The 17,439-nt window shown below is 55.3% G+C and overlaps 1 protein-coding gene across 4 annotated transcripts in view; it reads left to right on the top strand.

The window, feature by feature from the left end:
- The first annotated feature begins 310 nt into the window (after positions 1–310).
- Positions 311–17,439, top strand: part of CAMKK1 (calcium/calmodulin dependent protein kinase kinase 1) — a 34,263-nt gene continuing 17,134 nt past the window's right edge. For 2 of the 4 annotated variants that reach the window (XM_081805558.1, XM_081805562.1), the window contains exons 1-10: positions 311–457; positions 7,310–7,711; positions 8,650–8,697; positions 9,130–9,183; positions 9,600–9,651; positions 9,896–10,029; positions 10,417–10,453; positions 11,216–11,237; positions 12,430–12,518; positions 15,756–15,955. In XM_081805558.1, coding sequence (XP_081661684.1) covers positions 7,352–7,711; positions 8,650–8,697; positions 9,130–9,183; positions 9,600–9,651; positions 9,896–10,029; positions 10,417–10,453; positions 11,216–11,237; positions 12,430–12,518; positions 15,756–15,955 — 996 coding nt within the window. In that variant the 5' untranslated portion in view covers positions 311–457; positions 7,310–7,351. Of the gene's footprint in view, positions 458–971; positions 2,723–7,069; positions 7,190–7,309; positions 7,712–8,649; positions 8,698–9,129; positions 9,184–9,599; positions 9,652–9,895; positions 10,030–10,416; positions 10,454–11,215; positions 11,238–12,429; positions 12,519–15,755; positions 15,956–17,439 lie in introns of those variants that run through there. The other 2 variants (XM_081805559.1, XM_081805560.1) reach the window with 2 other exon arrangements.

The raw sequence follows: 17,439 nt of genomic DNA, 5'->3' as shown, positions 1-17,439 counted from the left end.
CCCCAGCCAGGCCCAGATGGGAGGAGACAAAGGGTTTGGGGGACTAAGCACTTGGACTCTCCAGGTCCGACGAAAAGGCCCAGGCCGCGGTTTGGAGGGATCTGGGGGGAGGCCAGGTAGCCTTAACTGGGGCGTCGGGGGCGTGACGAGGTCCAGCCCCGCCGCAGGGGGAGGGGCCCCTCCTGAGCCACTGCCCGCCGTGGCCCCTCCCCTCCGGGAGCCGGGCGGGAGTCCCGGGCCCTGATTGGGCGGCGCCGCGGGCCGCGCAGCACGACCAATGAACGCGGGCGGGGCGCAGCGGCGGGCGAGGGAGGGAGAGCTGTCTGGAGCCGCGGCGCGGGCGGTCTGAGCTCCGCGATCCCAGCCCGGGGAGAGGCGGGTGGGGCGGGGCGCGAACCTCGGGAGCGAGCCTGGTCGCCCGCCCGGCCGGCCGCGGAGACTGTCGCCAGGCGCCGAGGTAGGGGTCGGTGGGGAGGGGACCTGGGGCGGGGAGCGGGAGGGGACGAACGCCTGAACGTCTGCTCGGAGCCTGTAGGGAAGAGGGATGGTCTACGAGGCCGCGTCTAACGAGGGCCTCCGGGACCGCATTGGTGCGGGGATCCTCCCCCCTTTTGGGGGGCCGGATCTACGAGGTACCTCCCGGAGCCCGCTTCTATCTGCGCCGGCAGCCTGGACCGCATCTATGCGGGCACTCCGCCATCTGCGTCGCTTCCCCAGCTCTAGTCTGCGGGGCTGCGTTCATTCCCGGCGCACTACCCACCCCCGCCCCAGCCGTGGGTGGGAGGCCGTGTGTCTGCAGAGTGGGCCCAGACCTGTGCACCCACGTGTGGATCAGTGCGGAGTGCTCCTCCTACACGGCTCTCCGCTGAGTCTTCCTGCAAAACCTGGGGAGAGGCGGGGTGGGGGGTGGGGTTCTGGATGAATGGAACAGATGTGGCGTGTGGCTTTAGCTGCGCAGTAGTCCCCCTGGATGGGGCCGGGGTGGAGGGGTTGGAAGAAGCGGGCACTGCGGCTTCAGGGGCCTCACAGGCACAGAATTGGTGGCTCGAATAGTGCACACGTGCGCGGGGACCTGTGTGTGGTGTTTGGAGGTGGGTGTGCGTGTCACGTGGACACAGGAGTGTGCCTGTGTGTCTGAGGGGAGCGCATGACTGGATGGAGTGGTGTGTGAGGGCCGATCACATGGACGTCGGCGTGCGACGTCGGTGTGCGCATCTCTGGGGGTATGTGTGTGTCTGGAGGGTGCAGAGGTGTGTAGAAAAGGTTATGCCCCAGGTCCCAGGACTGTGCCTTTGTGGGTGCATCTGGGGCTGTGTATCTGCCAGGTGGGCCAGGGCATCGGGAGGATCACAACGCTTGTGTCCTTGAGGATGCACTGGCCCCCACACAGCCCTCACTCCTTCGTGCAGCAGGTACAGATTGAGCACCCACTGTGTGTCAGACCATGTCCTAGGCTCACAGACTCTGGGGACCCTTGCCTCCTCCTTGGCCTCTCACCCTCAGTCCCCACAGCGGGCAGGGGGATCATGTTAAACCTCATCCAACTGGGTCATTGCCCTGCTCAGAACCATCCTCTGGCTTTTGAGGCCTCCTGGTCTCTGTCCACAAACCCCTCCAAAGTCAAGCCCTGAGTCCCAGTCTGAAAATGGCTGTCTGTCATGCACAGTGAGAACTTCCATCCTCTCCCCTCCGAAATTCTTACTCAGTGGTCATGAAAGAGCTTACATACCACCTCCTCCAGGAAGCCTTCCCTTGGGCCAGGCACAGCAAATGGCTGGGCCTTCTCATCCAGGTGTAACTCTGCTCGCCCGGGTACCTCTCACGCGCAGAACCCCACTCCAGCAACATTAGTCGCTTGCTGTTCCTCAGACTGTGAGCACTATCCCACCTCACAGCCTTTGCAGGTGCTGGTTCCCCTGCTGCAGTGCCCTTCCCAGCTGTGCACACTGCCTGCCTCCTCACTTCCTCCAGCTTCTACTCACATTCTACAGAAAGGCCTTTCTGACCACACTATAAATAGTACCCCCCAGCCCCTACCTTTGATTCCCCTTACATGACTGTATTTTTCTCCATAGCACATACCACTTGACATATATCATCTGTTAATTACTGCCTTTCTTGTGTATTGCTTCTTGCCCCTACTAGAAATTAAACTGCCTGGAAGCAGGGACTTTGTCTTTGTGCTTCACTGTTTTATTTCCCAGCACCTAACATGGGAGGTGCTTATGGGATGTTTGTTGCATGGATGAGTGACTCTGGATTTGCATCCCAGGAGTCTGTGTCTCTGGTTGCTCCCTACCCTGTGAGCTCCCTGTCTGAGGCTAGGTCTGCTCTTCTTCTGTCCTCCAGATTCCAAGTTCCTGGAAGGCCAGGTGTGGGAAAATTGTGACCACATTTGCGTGTTAGAAATACTCCCTCTAGCAACTGGTGTGGAGGAGGGTGTGGGGTGGGGTCAGGGTATGAGCCTGGAGGTGGGGAGACTGTGTGGCAGAAGCAGTGGGAAAGAAAAGCAGAGGCCTAAGTCCTAACTTAGTGGCCTCACCCAGCAGTGGGGAGATCAAGGAGGGCTCCCAGAGGAGGAGACATCTGAGCTATCCTCCAGCAGCAAAATAGAGGGAGGTGTGTCCCTGGCAGAAGGCACAGCTTGTACACAGCTTCTGGCAGCAGAACAGAGTCTACAGTTTGGGAAGCTGCGAGTGGCGTGATGCAGCCAGAGTAGAGAGTAAGTGTGGGGCTAGGGGAGCAAGGATGGGCGAAAGGGAGAAGATGGGCTCCCGGGTTTCTGGAGAACTGGGAGGATGACGGTACTTTTACCTCTGCAGCAGGCAGAGGAGGAAGGGCAGACTTGGGGGAAATGCTAAGTTGAATGGGAACCCTGTGGGTCTGAGCTGCCCAGGAACATGGTGGGCAGGAGGCAGCTGGCTGGAAAGAATTGGGCTGGAGGTACAGACCTGGTGTGGAAGATGAGGAGGGGCAGAGATAGAGGGTGATGCCCGGAGACCATCAGCCAAGACGTGCTGAAGATGCACTGAGGGTTGCCATGCCAAATTGGGTACAGAGCCCACCTCAGTGCTTGGGGCCCCTCCAGGGATGATGGGAGGGGCGTCCTCACAGTAGGCATCCTCAAGCATGACTTGGCACTAGATGCCTGGGCCTCCCTCAAGGAGAACTGAGTCATCCCGGGCGGAGGCAGGAGCTGCAGAGGGTACCCGTTGCCAGGGCTGTCCAGACACTTGTCAGGAGCATAAGCACAGCGCCTGTGAGGCAGCCTGGCGATGTCAGCGTGACCTTCTGTGTCTGGCCTGGATGGCTAGATCGCCTCCTTGCAGCTTCCCCTTCTGGCCAGTTTTTGGATGGCCAGGCCATGTCCTCTCTGCCTGGATGGTGGGGGCCGCTCAGCCTGGCCCTGAGATTCACAGCAGCCTTCCGGAATTCAGAGTGAGGTCTGAGTGGTGCCTGAAATCATCCCAGGAGGGGCTGCTTGAACATTTGGACAAGAGCAGGGTCTGCCTGCTCTCTCCTGTCTGGGCCTCCTCCGAGCGACCCACGTGGGGGGGGCACATCCTGAGGAGGAGGCCAGGCCAAGCAGGCATCTGGAACCAGGGTCTGCACGCTGGAAGTAGCCAGACACCTGGGGGTGGGGGGCATAGCCTGAGGGGGTTAATGTGCCAGGCCATCCTGGAGCCAGGGGGCAGATATGGGGTTCTACATTGTACATCAAGGTTCTCTATCTTGGTGGCTTCTGGATATAGACACATCCTAGCCCCGTATCACTCGGGGCACGGACTGCTTCTCTGTCCACGATCTCATCTACTTCCTTCTATAGCCCTGGGAGTTGGCAGGATGACAGCCTCCTGCTTGATTCACATGTGAGAAAACGGAGGCCCCAAGAGTCTCAGTGACTTTTCCAAGGCAACACGACCCAAGTCTGGGAGGACAGGATTAGGGTAGCTTTTCCCAGTGAGAGAGGGCCTGAGTCTGGTCATTCTTGGCTACGGGACCGGGCTGGTCCCTGGGAGGCTCTCCATGCCCATAGAGTCCATGCTGGGCCATGAGCCTGGGGTCCTAGCCTGTCTGTCGGTCCTTCTATTTGCCCATGTAGCCCCTAGTTGCCTACCCAGTCAGTTTCAACAAAGTGTCTACTGAGGCCTCAGCTTGGGGAGGACCCTGAGAGCCCCCCTGGGTGGCCCCTCAGAGAGGGGTGGCACCTGCCCAGGACACACAGCCCAGCCTGGTGGACAGGTGACCATGTGGGAAGTTCAGACTTGACCTTCTGAGATCAGGTGTCCATGCAGACCCCACCCTGCATTCTGGAGCTCATGTACAGGAAGACTAAAGGCACCCAGTGCACATTAACACATTTACACACCTGTGTAGACCACACCGCTAGAGTTCTGTCCCCATGCAGATGCGCTTCTCTGTGTGGACTTTTCCACCCCCGCCCCCCACAGACGCACACCGTGACCCCAGTCCACATCCCTGCTTGCACACGTTCTCTCATGTGTGGACACATGCCCTCAGATGCATAGCCTCAGGTGCTAGGCCCCGTCGCCTGGACATGAGGCTGGAACTTGGGGCCTCCCCACTGCCTCCTGCGCAGACATGCTTAGTCACCTGAATTTGATCCAGGCAGGAGGGAGGGTGGAGGGCCTGACGTCAGCCTTCATAGCCGCCTTATGCCGCCTGCACATCCATCTGGGCCACAGCGTGTCCTAGGCAATTGCAACAACAGCTGCACAACAACTCACTTTTACGGAGCTTCCCCAGTGGCAGACTCAGGCCTGAGCCCGGTATGGGTAGTGTTCACACCTTTTCACCCCATGACTACCCAGTGAGGTGAGACTGCTCTTAGCCCCATTCCATAGATGAGGAAAACTGGGGCGCAGAGGTTGAAGTCACCGGCCCATGGGCCCACACCAGGAAGAGATGGAGCCTGCAGCCTGGCTTTGGAGCCTGGGCCCTTAACCAGGGAACAGGACCCCAGGTTGGAGGAGAGGGACTTCTGCCTTGACTCGCTGTGTGAGCCTGGGCCCATCCTTGGCCCTTGCTGGGCCTCACTTTCCCATCTGAGAAAAGGGAAGGAAGGGAATTAGAGGAGGATGGCTTCTTGCTGGGATAACAGCTTCAGGGAAATCATATGCAAATTGTATGGGCCAGGGCCACCTGTTGTCTCTGCCCATCTGGAGGCTGCAGAGCAGAGAGCTGGAGCTCCTGATACTGATTCACTCCCTACCATGGACTGGGGCCCTGGGCTTGTTGGGATCCCCTTTCTGAGGCTGCTTTCCCAGGTCTATTGGGGACAGCACTATAATGATCACTATGGCAACCACTCATTCATTCAACATATATTTATTGAGCTCCTACCATGTGCCCGGTACTGCTGCAGATACCAATGATCTTATGGAGACAAGGCAGACAAGAGCCCTAATCTATGGATTTTATATTCCAGTAGAAGGAAAGGGGGGCCTATATGGGGTGACGGTGAGGGGCAGCAGGATGGTCCATCTCCAGGGAGCAGTGGAATGGGCCAGCCAGGCTTGGAAGGCTCCCTTCAGCCTTGGCTTCCTCCTTCCTGCAAGTGGCCTGGTTCCTAAAGCCTCCCTGATACATCAACTGCATTCACTGCCCCGCCCCCCCATCTCTTTTAGGGAGGACTCCTTGATGCCTCAGCCCTACTCACCTTCCTCACCTCCTTTGGAGAGGCCTTCCTGATGTTCTAGCCCTACCTGGCTCCCTCACCTCCTCCAGGGAGGTCTCCCTGATGTTCCAGTCCTGTTCATTCTCTCATTTCCTCCAGGGAGGCAGCCTTGATGCTCTAGGCTCACCAGCTGCCCATTCCTCTAGGTCCAGCCTTCATGTCTTTTCCTATTGCCAGTCTGGATTCCCTTCCCCCTTCCTTTCTGTGTGTCAACATCAGCTCTACCACCTTTGGGTTTCTACTCAATTCAACACACTGTGTGCCAAGCACAGGGGTTCTGGATGACACTCTTGCCCACTATCCATCTCTAAGCCTTGTTGTGGCCCTAGGGAATCTGAGAAGGTCCTGCATCAGAGTACAGAGGGAGAGACTGAGGCTCAGAGTCAGGAAGGAGCCTGCCTCAGACCCCACAGTAGGTTGGCAGACAGGATTGGAACCCAGTCCAGGATCCTCTGTGGCCAGTGGACTCTAGTGAGCCCTACCTCCTTGATATCTGTCAAAGCAAGGTGATGGGGGAACAAGGGCTATGTTCTTAAAGTCACTGTGTGAGTACAGAGGAAGTTAGCACCAGACAGGAAGGGCAGAAGGTCAGGAGTCCACTCATTTCCTTTTCCTTAGAAGATGCTGAGTCTGGCCCAGGAAGGAGGAGGGGCATTGGGCTGGGGTGGGGCAGAGATGGAGTCCCAGTCTGAGTGTCAGGATTCAGCCTGGGGTCAGGGTTCTGCCCAGGGTTGTGGTTGAAGGGGAGGGCTGGGGCTGGGGTCGGACATTGGTTTGGGGTTCAAGCAGGGCCCAGTCCTTAGCCTGGGGCCTGGTTTGGGACTCAGAATGCAGTAGGGTCAGGGTGGGTGTAAGGCCAGGCCATGGAGAGCATTTCGGCGTGAGCAGCTGTGACAAATATTTTAGGCACACAAATAAATTGGAAGGAAAAAACCAGGAAAAATAAGGAATGACCCGTTAGTTTAGTGGAGTTTCTCTTAACAGCCACCAAAGCAGCAGCTCCTCCCTAATGGACCCTGTAATAGGCTACAGACTCCGCTGGGGCAGGAAAGGGAGTCATGGGGGATGGCAGACTTGCTCGGTGGTCCTGGAGAGACCTTCCTGGAGGAGATATGTGACTGGCTTGGAGTACCAGGGAGGCCTCTGCCTGACCAGCACCCAGCTCAGCTTCCAGCAGCAAGACTGGAATGCTCTGCAGTCAAGGGTGGGGCTGGTGAGTCACTGGGCTGTCTGCTGGATGGGGCCTGAGCTGACCCTGGACTCTGTTTCTCCCAGTGCTGCTGGGCCTCTCTGTCCAGACTCCAGAATATCAGCTTCTCCCTGCTTCCCTGTGAAGCCGGCAAGGCAGACATGACCATCCCTGTTTTACAGATGGGGATACTGAGGTCTAGAGGGCCGCGATGCAGCAGAGCCAGATGAGCTCCCGGAATTCCTTTAGTTAGTAGGGACAGACCTGACTTTGGATGCTGGCAACTCAGGCAGAGGGATCAGGTAGGGCAGAGTCACGGAGGTGGGACCTAAGGGTTGTGGCTACAATGGGAGAAGGGCCTGGAAATCTGACCTCCATACCCTGTGGCCAGCATTGAAGCTTTCTCTGTCCTCTCTTCTCAGGTTCCCAATAAGGCTGCACAGAGGACCCCCTTAACTGTGGCAATGGAGGGGGGCCCAGCAGTCTGCTGCCAGGACCCCCGGGCAGAGCTGGTGGAACGAGTGGCAGCCATTGATGTGGCCCACTTGGAGGAGGCAGGAGGTGGCCCAGAGCCTGCCAGAAATGGTGTGGACCCTCCGCCAAGGACCAGAGCTGCCTCCGTGATCCCCGGTGGTGCTTCAAGACCACCCCTAGGCCGGCCCAGCCTCTCAGCTAGGAAGTTCTCCCTGCAAGAGCGGCCGGCAGGAAGCTGCCTGGAGGCCCAGGCTGGGCCTTATGCCACAGGGCCTACCAGCCACATCTCCCCACGGGCCTGGCGGAGGCCCACCATTGAGTCCCACCACGTGGCCATCTCAGATGCAGAGGTTGGTGGGGCAGAGCTAGGGGGTCCCCGTGAGCTTCTCGGTGAAGATGCTTTTCTGTCCCGGCCCCTGCCACACAGCTGCCTGGCCTTTGCTTTTGCATACCCCCCAGAGTTGAAGAGCCTGCTGTCTCACAATATGGCTCTTCCCACCAGGGGAGCTCCGACTGAGCCAGTCACTGCCTCCTACAAGTCCCACCATTCCTACCCTTAGGCCAGGCCTCAGAAATAGGCCCCTCCCTTGTCCCCCAAGAAGTCCTCTTAGAGATTTGAAGATAGGTAGTATGTCTGCCCTCCCTACCACAAGTCTAACCCAGCTTTAGCCCCCACTTCTAATCCTGCTTCTTAGAGTCTCCTCTGACTCAGAAGCTGCCAGTGTGTTTCCAGCCTCTGTTCTTGCTTCTGTTTCTCTGTCCCACTGGCTCTGTCCTTGCCACTTAGATCTGAAAGTGAGTCCTAGTACCGAGCGAGCAATCTACCGATTGCAGAGCCTGGGCTTTTTATGCCTGAGTGGGGACTCTGGTCTCTTGTCCCTAAGGCTCTCCTCATCTTTCTTGTCCATGCAGCCAAGACCTTGCATTTAGCTGCTTCTAGAAATACTTGCTCATGTGTTTCAAACAGATGAAGGTCTCCCAGACGCCAGCGCTCAGGCAGGCATCAGGGCATTTTTCCTTCACCGCTTCCTAGGCAGTAAAGTACAGCCATGGCTCACCATTCATGTTTGCAAACACCATCCAGGGCCTCTTGTCACTTTTGATGGCATGGACACCGCCACGTTTCCCCCCATCCAGACTTGAAAGGTTGATGAGATGTGGGGTCTGAGAGTGAGGGGCCCAGAGCCAGGATTGGGCCCTGAACAGGCTCCTGAGGTGGGATCCACACTGCCTCTGGGTCAAACTTTACCTGATGTTCCCCTCTTCCTCCCCTCCCCCCCACCCCCAGGACTGTGTACAGCTGAACCAATACAAGCTGCAGAGTGAGATTGGCAAGGTAGGACTGGGGCAGGCGGTGGGGACTTTTCTCTTGAGGCTTTGTGGAGGCAGCCTCTCAGGATCCTCTGCTTGACAGTTCCTTCTCCCCTGGGAATGTGAGGCAGAGCCAGAAAGGCCCCAGCTTAGAGGTGAAGAGAGTTTTGTCCTCTAGGACGTATCCAGGGAGGGGTGGGAAATAATTCCCCATTCCTGATTCCTTAGTTTTTGATGGAAGACAAAGGGACTGAGGGAGCATAGAGCTGTGTTGAGCCCGGCAGAGGCAGTTCCCGGGGCGCAGGAACCCTCTCCCTGTCTGCCAGAAACGTATGCCTGCTGGGGGCCAGCTGGTGGTGGGGTTGGTGGTGGGCTGTGGAGGGAGGGGGCCGGAGCTGTTCGGGCTGCCCATTCCCTGAGCTAGTCCGGGGTGGGGCTGACCAGTGCGTATTTCCAGGGTGCCTACGGCGTGGTGAGGCTGGCCTACAACGAAAGTGAGGACAGGCACTATGTGAGTCTGGGGATGGGAGGGAGGTGTTGCCCCGGGCCAGGCCCCAGAAGCCTGGGAAGTGGGACGCTGCTGTGCTGGGAAGACCGAGGACAAGGTTGCCTCTAGGGGGCGTGAGCTCCTGTCCCTAAGGGTATGCTTAGTAAAAGGAGTAAGCTTCTTGACCCTGAGAATATGCCCGCAGAGGCTGGGCCCCTCTGAGGGGAGAGCTCCAGAAAGGCTTATTGGGGAAACAGGGGGAAGACCTAGACTCAGATGTGGCCGCTTCCTAACCCGGCTTACCCACACACCTAGGCCACACCTTCAGCTCTGGTGGCAGTCACCAAGTGTTCCTTTCTGGACCTCTATCCACATATAACCAGCCTGTTCTAGCTCCTGGTGGCTACCCACAAGTGACATTTCTGCCCCTCCCTCCTCAGGCAATGAAAGTTCTTTCCAAAAAGAAGTTACTGAAGCAGTATGGCTTTCCACGTATGTATCTGCTGGGTCCTGTGCTTGGGAGCTCCTTGCCTGGGGCCAGAGAAGGAGGGGACCTCGGTCCCTAGCTAGTTTTTTTAGGGCTGGGGTAGAGGTGGGGACAGCATGAGCAAAGGCCTGGTGGTGGGAATGTGCTTGGTGGGTCGGTCTTATAAGATTCTTGCTTGAGGCTGGTTGCAGGGCCGTGATGAGGCCCAGCCTCCTGCAACAGGGGCTTGACTCACCTTCCTGGTCACAGGTCGCCCTCCTCCAAGAGGGTCCCAAGCCACCCAAGGAGGACCAACCAAGCAGCTGCTGCCCCTGGAGCGAGTGTACCAGGAGATTGCCATACTGAAGAAGCTGGACCATGTGAATGTGGTCAAGCTGATTGAGGTAGGAAGCAGTGGTGAGTGGCTGGGAACTCGTGCCCAAGTCCTGTGCTTAGGAACACTCAGCGCAGACCTAGGGCTCTCACTGCAGGAGTAATGTGGCTAAGGCCTCCAAAGACAGAGCTAGACTTGGGGTGGGGGCTATAGGGAGGCTTCAGGGGTCAGTTTAGGCTGGTCTGGGATGTTCTCAAGGTCTCGGTGAGGGTCAGGGGCTCAGGGTTGAGGGTCCGTGAGTTTTGAGGCCTCGTCTATCTGGTGCCTGCACAGTTCCTGCTCCATTGTCTGGGGTCACTGCAGAGCATCCTGGGGGTACTGGTGAGTACAAGGAAGTCTGGGGCTCCCACCCCATGCCTCCCCCACCCGTACTCCCATGTCTGTTCCCTCTGACTAGGTTTTGGATGACCCAGCTGAGGACAATCTCTATTTGGGTAAGTGACTCAGCTCATTCCCAAAGCAGCTTACCTGGGGTCAGTCCGAGGGCTCCCCAGGGACACACATGAACTTCAGATGGGCTGTGTGAACATGTTCTCAAGCCCTGGATTCCCTTGCCTATCCCTGCCAACCCAGGCTTAGAATATCAAGTTAGATTCAACAAATATTCCTAAGCCCCCACTCCACTAATCAGAGAGACAGTGGATCAGGTAGATGCAGGAAGCAGGCTATGGGATATGGGTTCCCAGACCCTGTCTGATAGTTCTGTGCCTCAGTTTCCTCACCTGTAAAATGGGGACAATGTATCCACCTCATAGGGCTGATATGAGGAGTAAATGAGTCATTATATACAAGATTGTTGTTAATGTTAATTTCATGGCTGGGTTTAGAGGCCCTGAAAAGGGGCAGAAAGAACACTGGCTTAGGAATTAGGGCCAAGGCTTTAGTCTTCACTCCCTGTCCTACCTGCCTATCTGCTATGACCTTTAGGAAAATTCCTGACCCTTCTCCAAGCCTCAGTTACCTACCCCCTTCCCAGAAAAGGAATCCATGCTGAATCAGATGAGGCAGATCCATAGTAAAACTACTCTCACCCATTTACTTCCTCTGATACCCTGGGACCCTTGTCCCATCCCTCCCTCAGGTGTGCTTGGATGCCTGACCCTCTCCTATCTTCCAGAACACGGGAGGGACCTTGGCATCACCTACTTTGCTAGCCTGGCTGTACCTTACTTACTTTTTCTTTTCTTTTCTTTCAGTGTTTGACCTCCTGAGAAAGGGGTGAGTTCCCCTTCCCAGTCAGGCAGGCCAAGTCTAATCCAGGCCTTCTTTTCCCTCCCTGTGTCCCTAATCCCAGGGTCAACTACTCTAGGAGAAAGCAGAGGCCAAGGCCCTGCCCTTGGGGAGCTCTAGTCTGGGGGAAAACAAGAGACCAAGAGGACAATTCTTTGAAGTCTGATGGGGGTCAGTGAGGCTGGAACATTTCAGTGAGTCCTCTGAAAGAGGGGGTGGGTTTTGAGCCAGGCCTTGAAGAACTGGAAAGATTATGAGGGAGGAGAGGGAGAAGAAAGGAGTGTTTCTCAAGCAAATATGTAGAGATGGGGCTCTTACCTGGATTCAAATCACAAACAGTTCTTTCAGCTTTACAAGTTTATGAGTTGGGTGGGTGGGACTCCATTTGCTGCCATTTACAAGAGGGGAAGCTGAGGTTCAGAGTGGGAAGTGGCTTGCCCAAGGTCACACAGTTCTAATTCATGTCTGCCCTATTTGGCCTTCCCAGGGTATTTGCAAAGCAGCAGACATGGGGTACTGGGCACAGGCCTGGGTGGACCAGAGGCCCTAACTGTCCAGACCTTGAATATAGGCTACGTATGGCTTGTGATTTGTCTCTCTGCGGGGAGTGGGGGTGCTAAGAGTAGCATCCTTCTCAAGATTCAGAAGCTTTCAAATATTTTTGACCTTCATATGTTTTACATTGCCATCCATATCTGCAAATGAAACCAAAGTTTTACAAAACATTGCATATCTTTATTACATGTGATATACTCTGATAATTCTACTTCATTAGAGAAACAGAGCATTAGCTAACCACTAAGAGGATTTCATGACCCTCTATTAGGTCTAGACCTACAGTTTGAAAAACACTACTCTGAATGACATCTTTGTAACAGTTCGGTTATGGAAAATTAAGTACTTAGAAGACGGAATACCGAGCCAATCAGAAATTAAGATAAAGCTAATTTGAAATTATAATGATTGTATAGGAATATTTGGGTCTGTGTGTGTTTTAAGTGTTTCATTATATGGGAGAACTAGCTAATGTCTTGCGTTCTGGGGAGCAGTTTGGGCATAGAGGGCTCCCGGGAAGTCCCGAGGGGCCTAAATGGCCCAGCCCCTATCCCGCTTCACCAGCTAGTCAGCTTTTACTCATTCTGATTCAGCTGAACACTGCTCCTCCCCACCCTTCCTGTAGGCCGGTCATGGAGGTACCCAGCGACAAGCCCTTCCCGGAGGAGCAAGCTCGTCTCTACCTGCGGGACATCATCCTAGGCCTTGAGTACTGTGAGTGAGGGGCTGCGTGCCCCCGGAACAGGGGTACAGAGGAGGGAGACACCGGAAGGGGTGGGGCCCAGGCTGAGCTAGCTCTTGGCAGTTCTTGTCTGTCAGCGCGGATCTACCAATCAGCTTCATATGGGGGCGGGGCGTGGGCTGGGGGCGGGGCCTAGCATCTCCTGTGGGAAGGGGAAGGGAGTGGTGGCCGACTTCCCTGGATGCCTGGATGCCTGGATGCGTGCGGGTTGCCTCGCGTGGCTAGTCACCATCAAGTCGGGCTGTGCCTGGGGTGTTCTCTGTAACTCTTCTGCTGAGTAGTTCTTAGCCAAGGCTTAACCTGTGCACGGGGCCTCAAGAGATGTAGGAAGGGAGAGATTTACATCGGCTATCTGTGCTGTCACGGGTCCTGTGCGTGCGGAAGGGTGTGTTTACTGTGAGGGCCCTCAGGTGATGAGAGCTCAGGAGGGAGGATGTTAGCATGGCCTCTCTCTCTGGAATGCACTTATTCATTCATTCATTTGCTTCGCTTACTGCATTCTTATATGAGTACCTGCTAAGGGACAGCTAGAGGCAAGGAGATGACAAAGACCCGGATGGGAACTCCGGGATCTCACAGCCTCGTGGAAGGAACGAGAAACGAAGCAGGCGGCTATAGTGCAGTGCCTGCTAAGGCTGGAGAGGCCCACGGCTGTCAGAGCACTGAGGGGAGGCTTCCTGGAGGAGGCCACTTGTGACAGGGTCCTGAAGGATAAGTAGGAGTTCGCTGGCCAGGCTTGAGGGACGATGGATGGGAGCGAGTATGCGGAGCAGAGCCTAGCAGAGGCACAGCGGGCAGTGGGCATGTCCTATTTGAGAATGGGGAGAAGTAAAGTCTGGCTGAAGCCTGGCCCTGAGGGTGGTGAAACATGATGCTGGGAAGCTATTCAAGCCACACCAGGAGGGCTTTCCTGACTTTATCCTGTCAGCATTGTCAGCCCCTGAGGGCTTTGAGAAGGGAGGGGCATGACAGGATTTGCATCTTAGAAAGCTCTTTCTGGCAGCTGCGTGGTGGCTAAGTAAAGGGCAAAAGGTGGCCAGCTGGTTAGGAAAGAGGCTTTTTCTACAGCCCAAGTGACAGATGGTGAGGCCTGGATCAGGACAGTGTCAGTGGGGAGGAGACATGAAGGAGGTGAGCGGGAACAGCGCTGGATGACTGATTGGCCATGGGGAGGGGAGGGCCCTCAGACACCTAGGTTTCCGGCCTGGTTTGGGGAAGCGGATTGGTGCCCATCTCTCTAGAATCTTAGCTTGGTTTATCAGGAGCATATTCTCTCCCTGGGTGAACAGGGTGAGGACCTAGCAGAGATGACAGGAACCAGGATTATCTTTCTCTCATTTGAGTCGCTCCAGCGCCCTCTAATTAATACTCTCTTTGTATATATGGGGAAACTGAGACACACAGACAGGAGGGCTTTGCAGATAGTCCCTCTCAAGGGTCTAGACTTATGGGAAGGGGGCATTTCATCCTGGGTGTGAAAAGTGGTAGCCACAACCCTATACCAGGTTGGCTTCCACCCCTTCCTGTCCTGGGCCCTTCCCTTCAGCTGAGGGCCTGCTGTCCTCCATCCTCTGTTCTCCACCCACCACCCAAAATCAAGCTAATCCCATCTGGCTTTTGGTAAAGCCTTATCAAGACCCAGCTAATCATAGTGAAGGGCTTCCCAGAGCCCATTGGTCAGAACCAGGGGCTGGACAGGCAGATGAATGGAGGCACCAGGCACTGAAGGTGTGATTCTGTCCTTGTGATTCTGGTCCTCTAGGGGAGGGTCAAGGCATCTTGGGGAAGGCTCTGTGGTCAGGGAGCCCAGGCCTGATTCTTAAAGATGGGGCAAGTGCAGCAATGCAGGTATGAGAGCAGTCAGATCTGGAATATAGCTTAGAAGTTGAAGTTGAGCTCATAGGACTTGTTGATGAATAGGATATGGAGTCTGAAAGGGGAGTTGGGGATGATCCTGAGGTTTTTGGCCTGAGCAACTGATAATGTGCCATTAACCGAATAGGAAAGACCAAAGGAGGAACAGGGGTCTTCTGTTTTGTTTGTTTGCGGGGGGTAGGGGGGGGACGTTGCTGACAGAGAAATCAAGGTCTGAATTAGACGTGTTATTGAAAAATATTGAGATCTACATTGAGATGTCTACTGGATATCCACATGGATAAAGAGCCCAAGTTCAGGGGAGAGGCTAGGGTTTGAGATAAGAATTTGAGACCACTTTCCATGGTCAAATACACAGCCCCTTGAGCCTCTGCCCTCCAGTGGGTGTGTGTCAAATCACTCGTTGCAGCAGGGTCACAGGGCGCAGTCACCACGGGACCGCTGGTTTGGTTGTTACTGTTGTGTGACACTCAGTCCCTTTGCCCGGAGCCTTCCCGCCCTCCAGCTCTCCTCTCCTCTTTCCTCCTGCCCTTTCCATCTCTCCTCCTCTGCAGCATCTTGGGATCTGCTGGTGCAGGGGAAGGTATTTGCCGAGTGGGGAGCCCGTACGTGGGTGGCGTGGGTAGACTCGGTGCCTTCTCTCAGCTGGGTCGTCTCTGGGCATCTCAGCCTTGAGAGGCCCATTTTCCTGGCAGTCCCAGAGTCAGGGAGCAAGGTGAGCGCTCAGCGTCCTGGAGAAGGCTGCTCCTTACCCCCACCATGTCTGTCCCAGCAGTCCCAAGGCCTGGAGTGCCCTCTTTCTCTGAAACCCCTTCAGCCCAAAGTCCCTACGCCTGAGGCGGTATTTCTGCAGGATACTTCACTGCAGGATACTCCACCCTAAGTCCAAGAAGGAAGAACATCCCTGACCAGGTGGGGTGGGGGAAGAGACTGGGGAAATGTTCTGACAGGCTTTGGGACTGCGGATAACATGAGGGAGGGCGAGACATGGCCAGTGGAGAGCCTCCCTTCCCGATTTCCTCTGATAGCCCCCCTCAGCAACAGGTGTCTTGATTGCCACAGAGAGCACTGCATTTGGAGTCCAAAGACTCCTCAGAGTCCAGTCCTAGCTTTGTTTCGAACAGCCTGGGCTGGCCTTGGTCTCTCCACCGCATCGTGGAGCAGAGGGGGCCCTAAAGTCCCTTTCGAGGTCCTCCTGAGACAAGTGTGTGCATGGGCTCCTTCCCACCTAGAGTTTGAGATGGGCTTCCCTGGCCAGGTGAGGGCAGGGGGTGGGGGTGCGGGCTCCAGGCATTGGTCGCCCGCACCAGCACTCAAGCTGCCTCTCTCCGCAGTGCACTACCAGAAGATCATCCACCGGGACATCAAGCCATCCAACCTGCTCCTGGGAGATGACGAGCATGTGAAAATTGCTGACTTTGGCGTTAGCAACCAGTTTGAGGGCAACGATGCTCAGCTGTCCAGCACAGCCGGGACTCCAGCATTCATGGCCCCTGAAGCCATTTCTGATTCTGGCCAGAGCTTCAGTGGGAAGGTGGCTTCTAGGACCTGGGCTGAGTTGGGGTTCAGGCGGACGGGTGGGATAGCCTGCAGTGGGGCCTCGTTTCCAACCTGAGGGTGTCAGGGTCCTTAGGTCTCAGGAGTGAACACTGAACATGGTCCTCTCCTTCCTGTTTGCTTCTTCCTGGGGTCTTGGAAAATCTCCCCAACTTTGGCCTCCTCTCATTTTCCAGCAAAATGGCCCCAGGCCTCCCCTGCAGATACTTTCTGCCCACTGCTGTGTGCTGAGTGCGGGCCGGGCTGTGAAACAGAGCCCAGACAGCCCAGCTCGCTGTCCTTCTGGAGGTGGTGGAAAAGAGCAGGAGAGCTCATGTTTGGGAAGAAGTTGGAGGCTCCCCTCAGACTCTTTGGAGATGGCAGGGTTTGAACTAGACCTTGAAGAATGGGGAGGATTTGAGCATGAGGTGGAGTCCAGAAAATGTACGAGAGCACTGAGGGGCACAGGGAAGGGGGCATGATGGGCCTTGGGCAGAGTTTAGAAGGCGGCTTGGGGACTTGGGGTTCCTCCTAACTGACAGAGGCAATGGGCACAGCTTTCTGAGCAGGGGGCTGCAGTGTAGTGTGTTCCCCTGGGCACATGCCTGTTCTCACCTGCCAAGGAGGCAATGGTTAAGAGGCATCTGGACACGTGTGTGGATGTGGAGCTCAAAAGAGAGGTCAGGGATGTAGATAGAGATTTTTTTAAGAGCTTCTAATTTTGATATAATTCCAAATTTACAAAAAATTGCAAGAATAATACAAAAAAAACCCTCCCATGTATCTTTTTACTCAGATTCACCAATTATTGACATTTTGTCCCATTTACCTTTTGACCATCTCTCCCTATATTTAAGTGATTACATTTTTCTGAACCATTTGAGAGTTAAGTTGGAGACATTATCCTCCTTTATCACTAAATATTTTAGCAGATATTTTCTTTTTTTTTTTTAAAGATTTTATTTAGTTATTTATTAGAGAGCGAGCGAGAGAGAAACAGCATGAGAGGGGGGAAGGTCAGAGGGAGAAACAGGCTCCCCGCCGAGCCGGGAACCCGATGTGGGGCTCGATCCCAGGACTCCGGGATCATGACCTGAGCCGAAGGCAGTCGCTCAACCGACTGAGCCACCCAGGCGCCCCTTAGCAGATATTTTCTAAGAACAAGGACATTCTCTTACATAACCTCAGTACGATTATCAAAATTAGGAAATTTATCATTGATACAAGACTAAACGACCTTATTCACATTTCTTTCTTTTTTTTTTTTTCTTAAAGATTTTACTTATTTATTTATTTGGGAGAGAGAATAAGAGAGAGAGAGAGAGCACATGAGAGGGGGGAGGGTCAGAGGGAGAAGCAGACTCCCTGCTCGTTCCCGGGACTCCAGGATCATGAGCTGAGCTGAAGGCAGTCGCTTAACCAACTGAGCCACCCAGGCACCCCCCCTTATTCACATTTCATCAGTTGTGTGGATCCTGTCCT

Source organism: Leptonychotes weddellii, chromosome 15, assembly GCF_054177405.1.
Source record: "Leptonychotes weddellii isolate Sample4059 chromosome 15, ASM5417740v2, whole genome shotgun sequence".
Lineage (NCBI taxonomy): Eukaryota > Metazoa > Chordata > Mammalia > Carnivora > Phocidae > Leptonychotes > Leptonychotes weddellii.
This window is presented reverse-complemented; position numbering and strand designations above follow the sequence as displayed.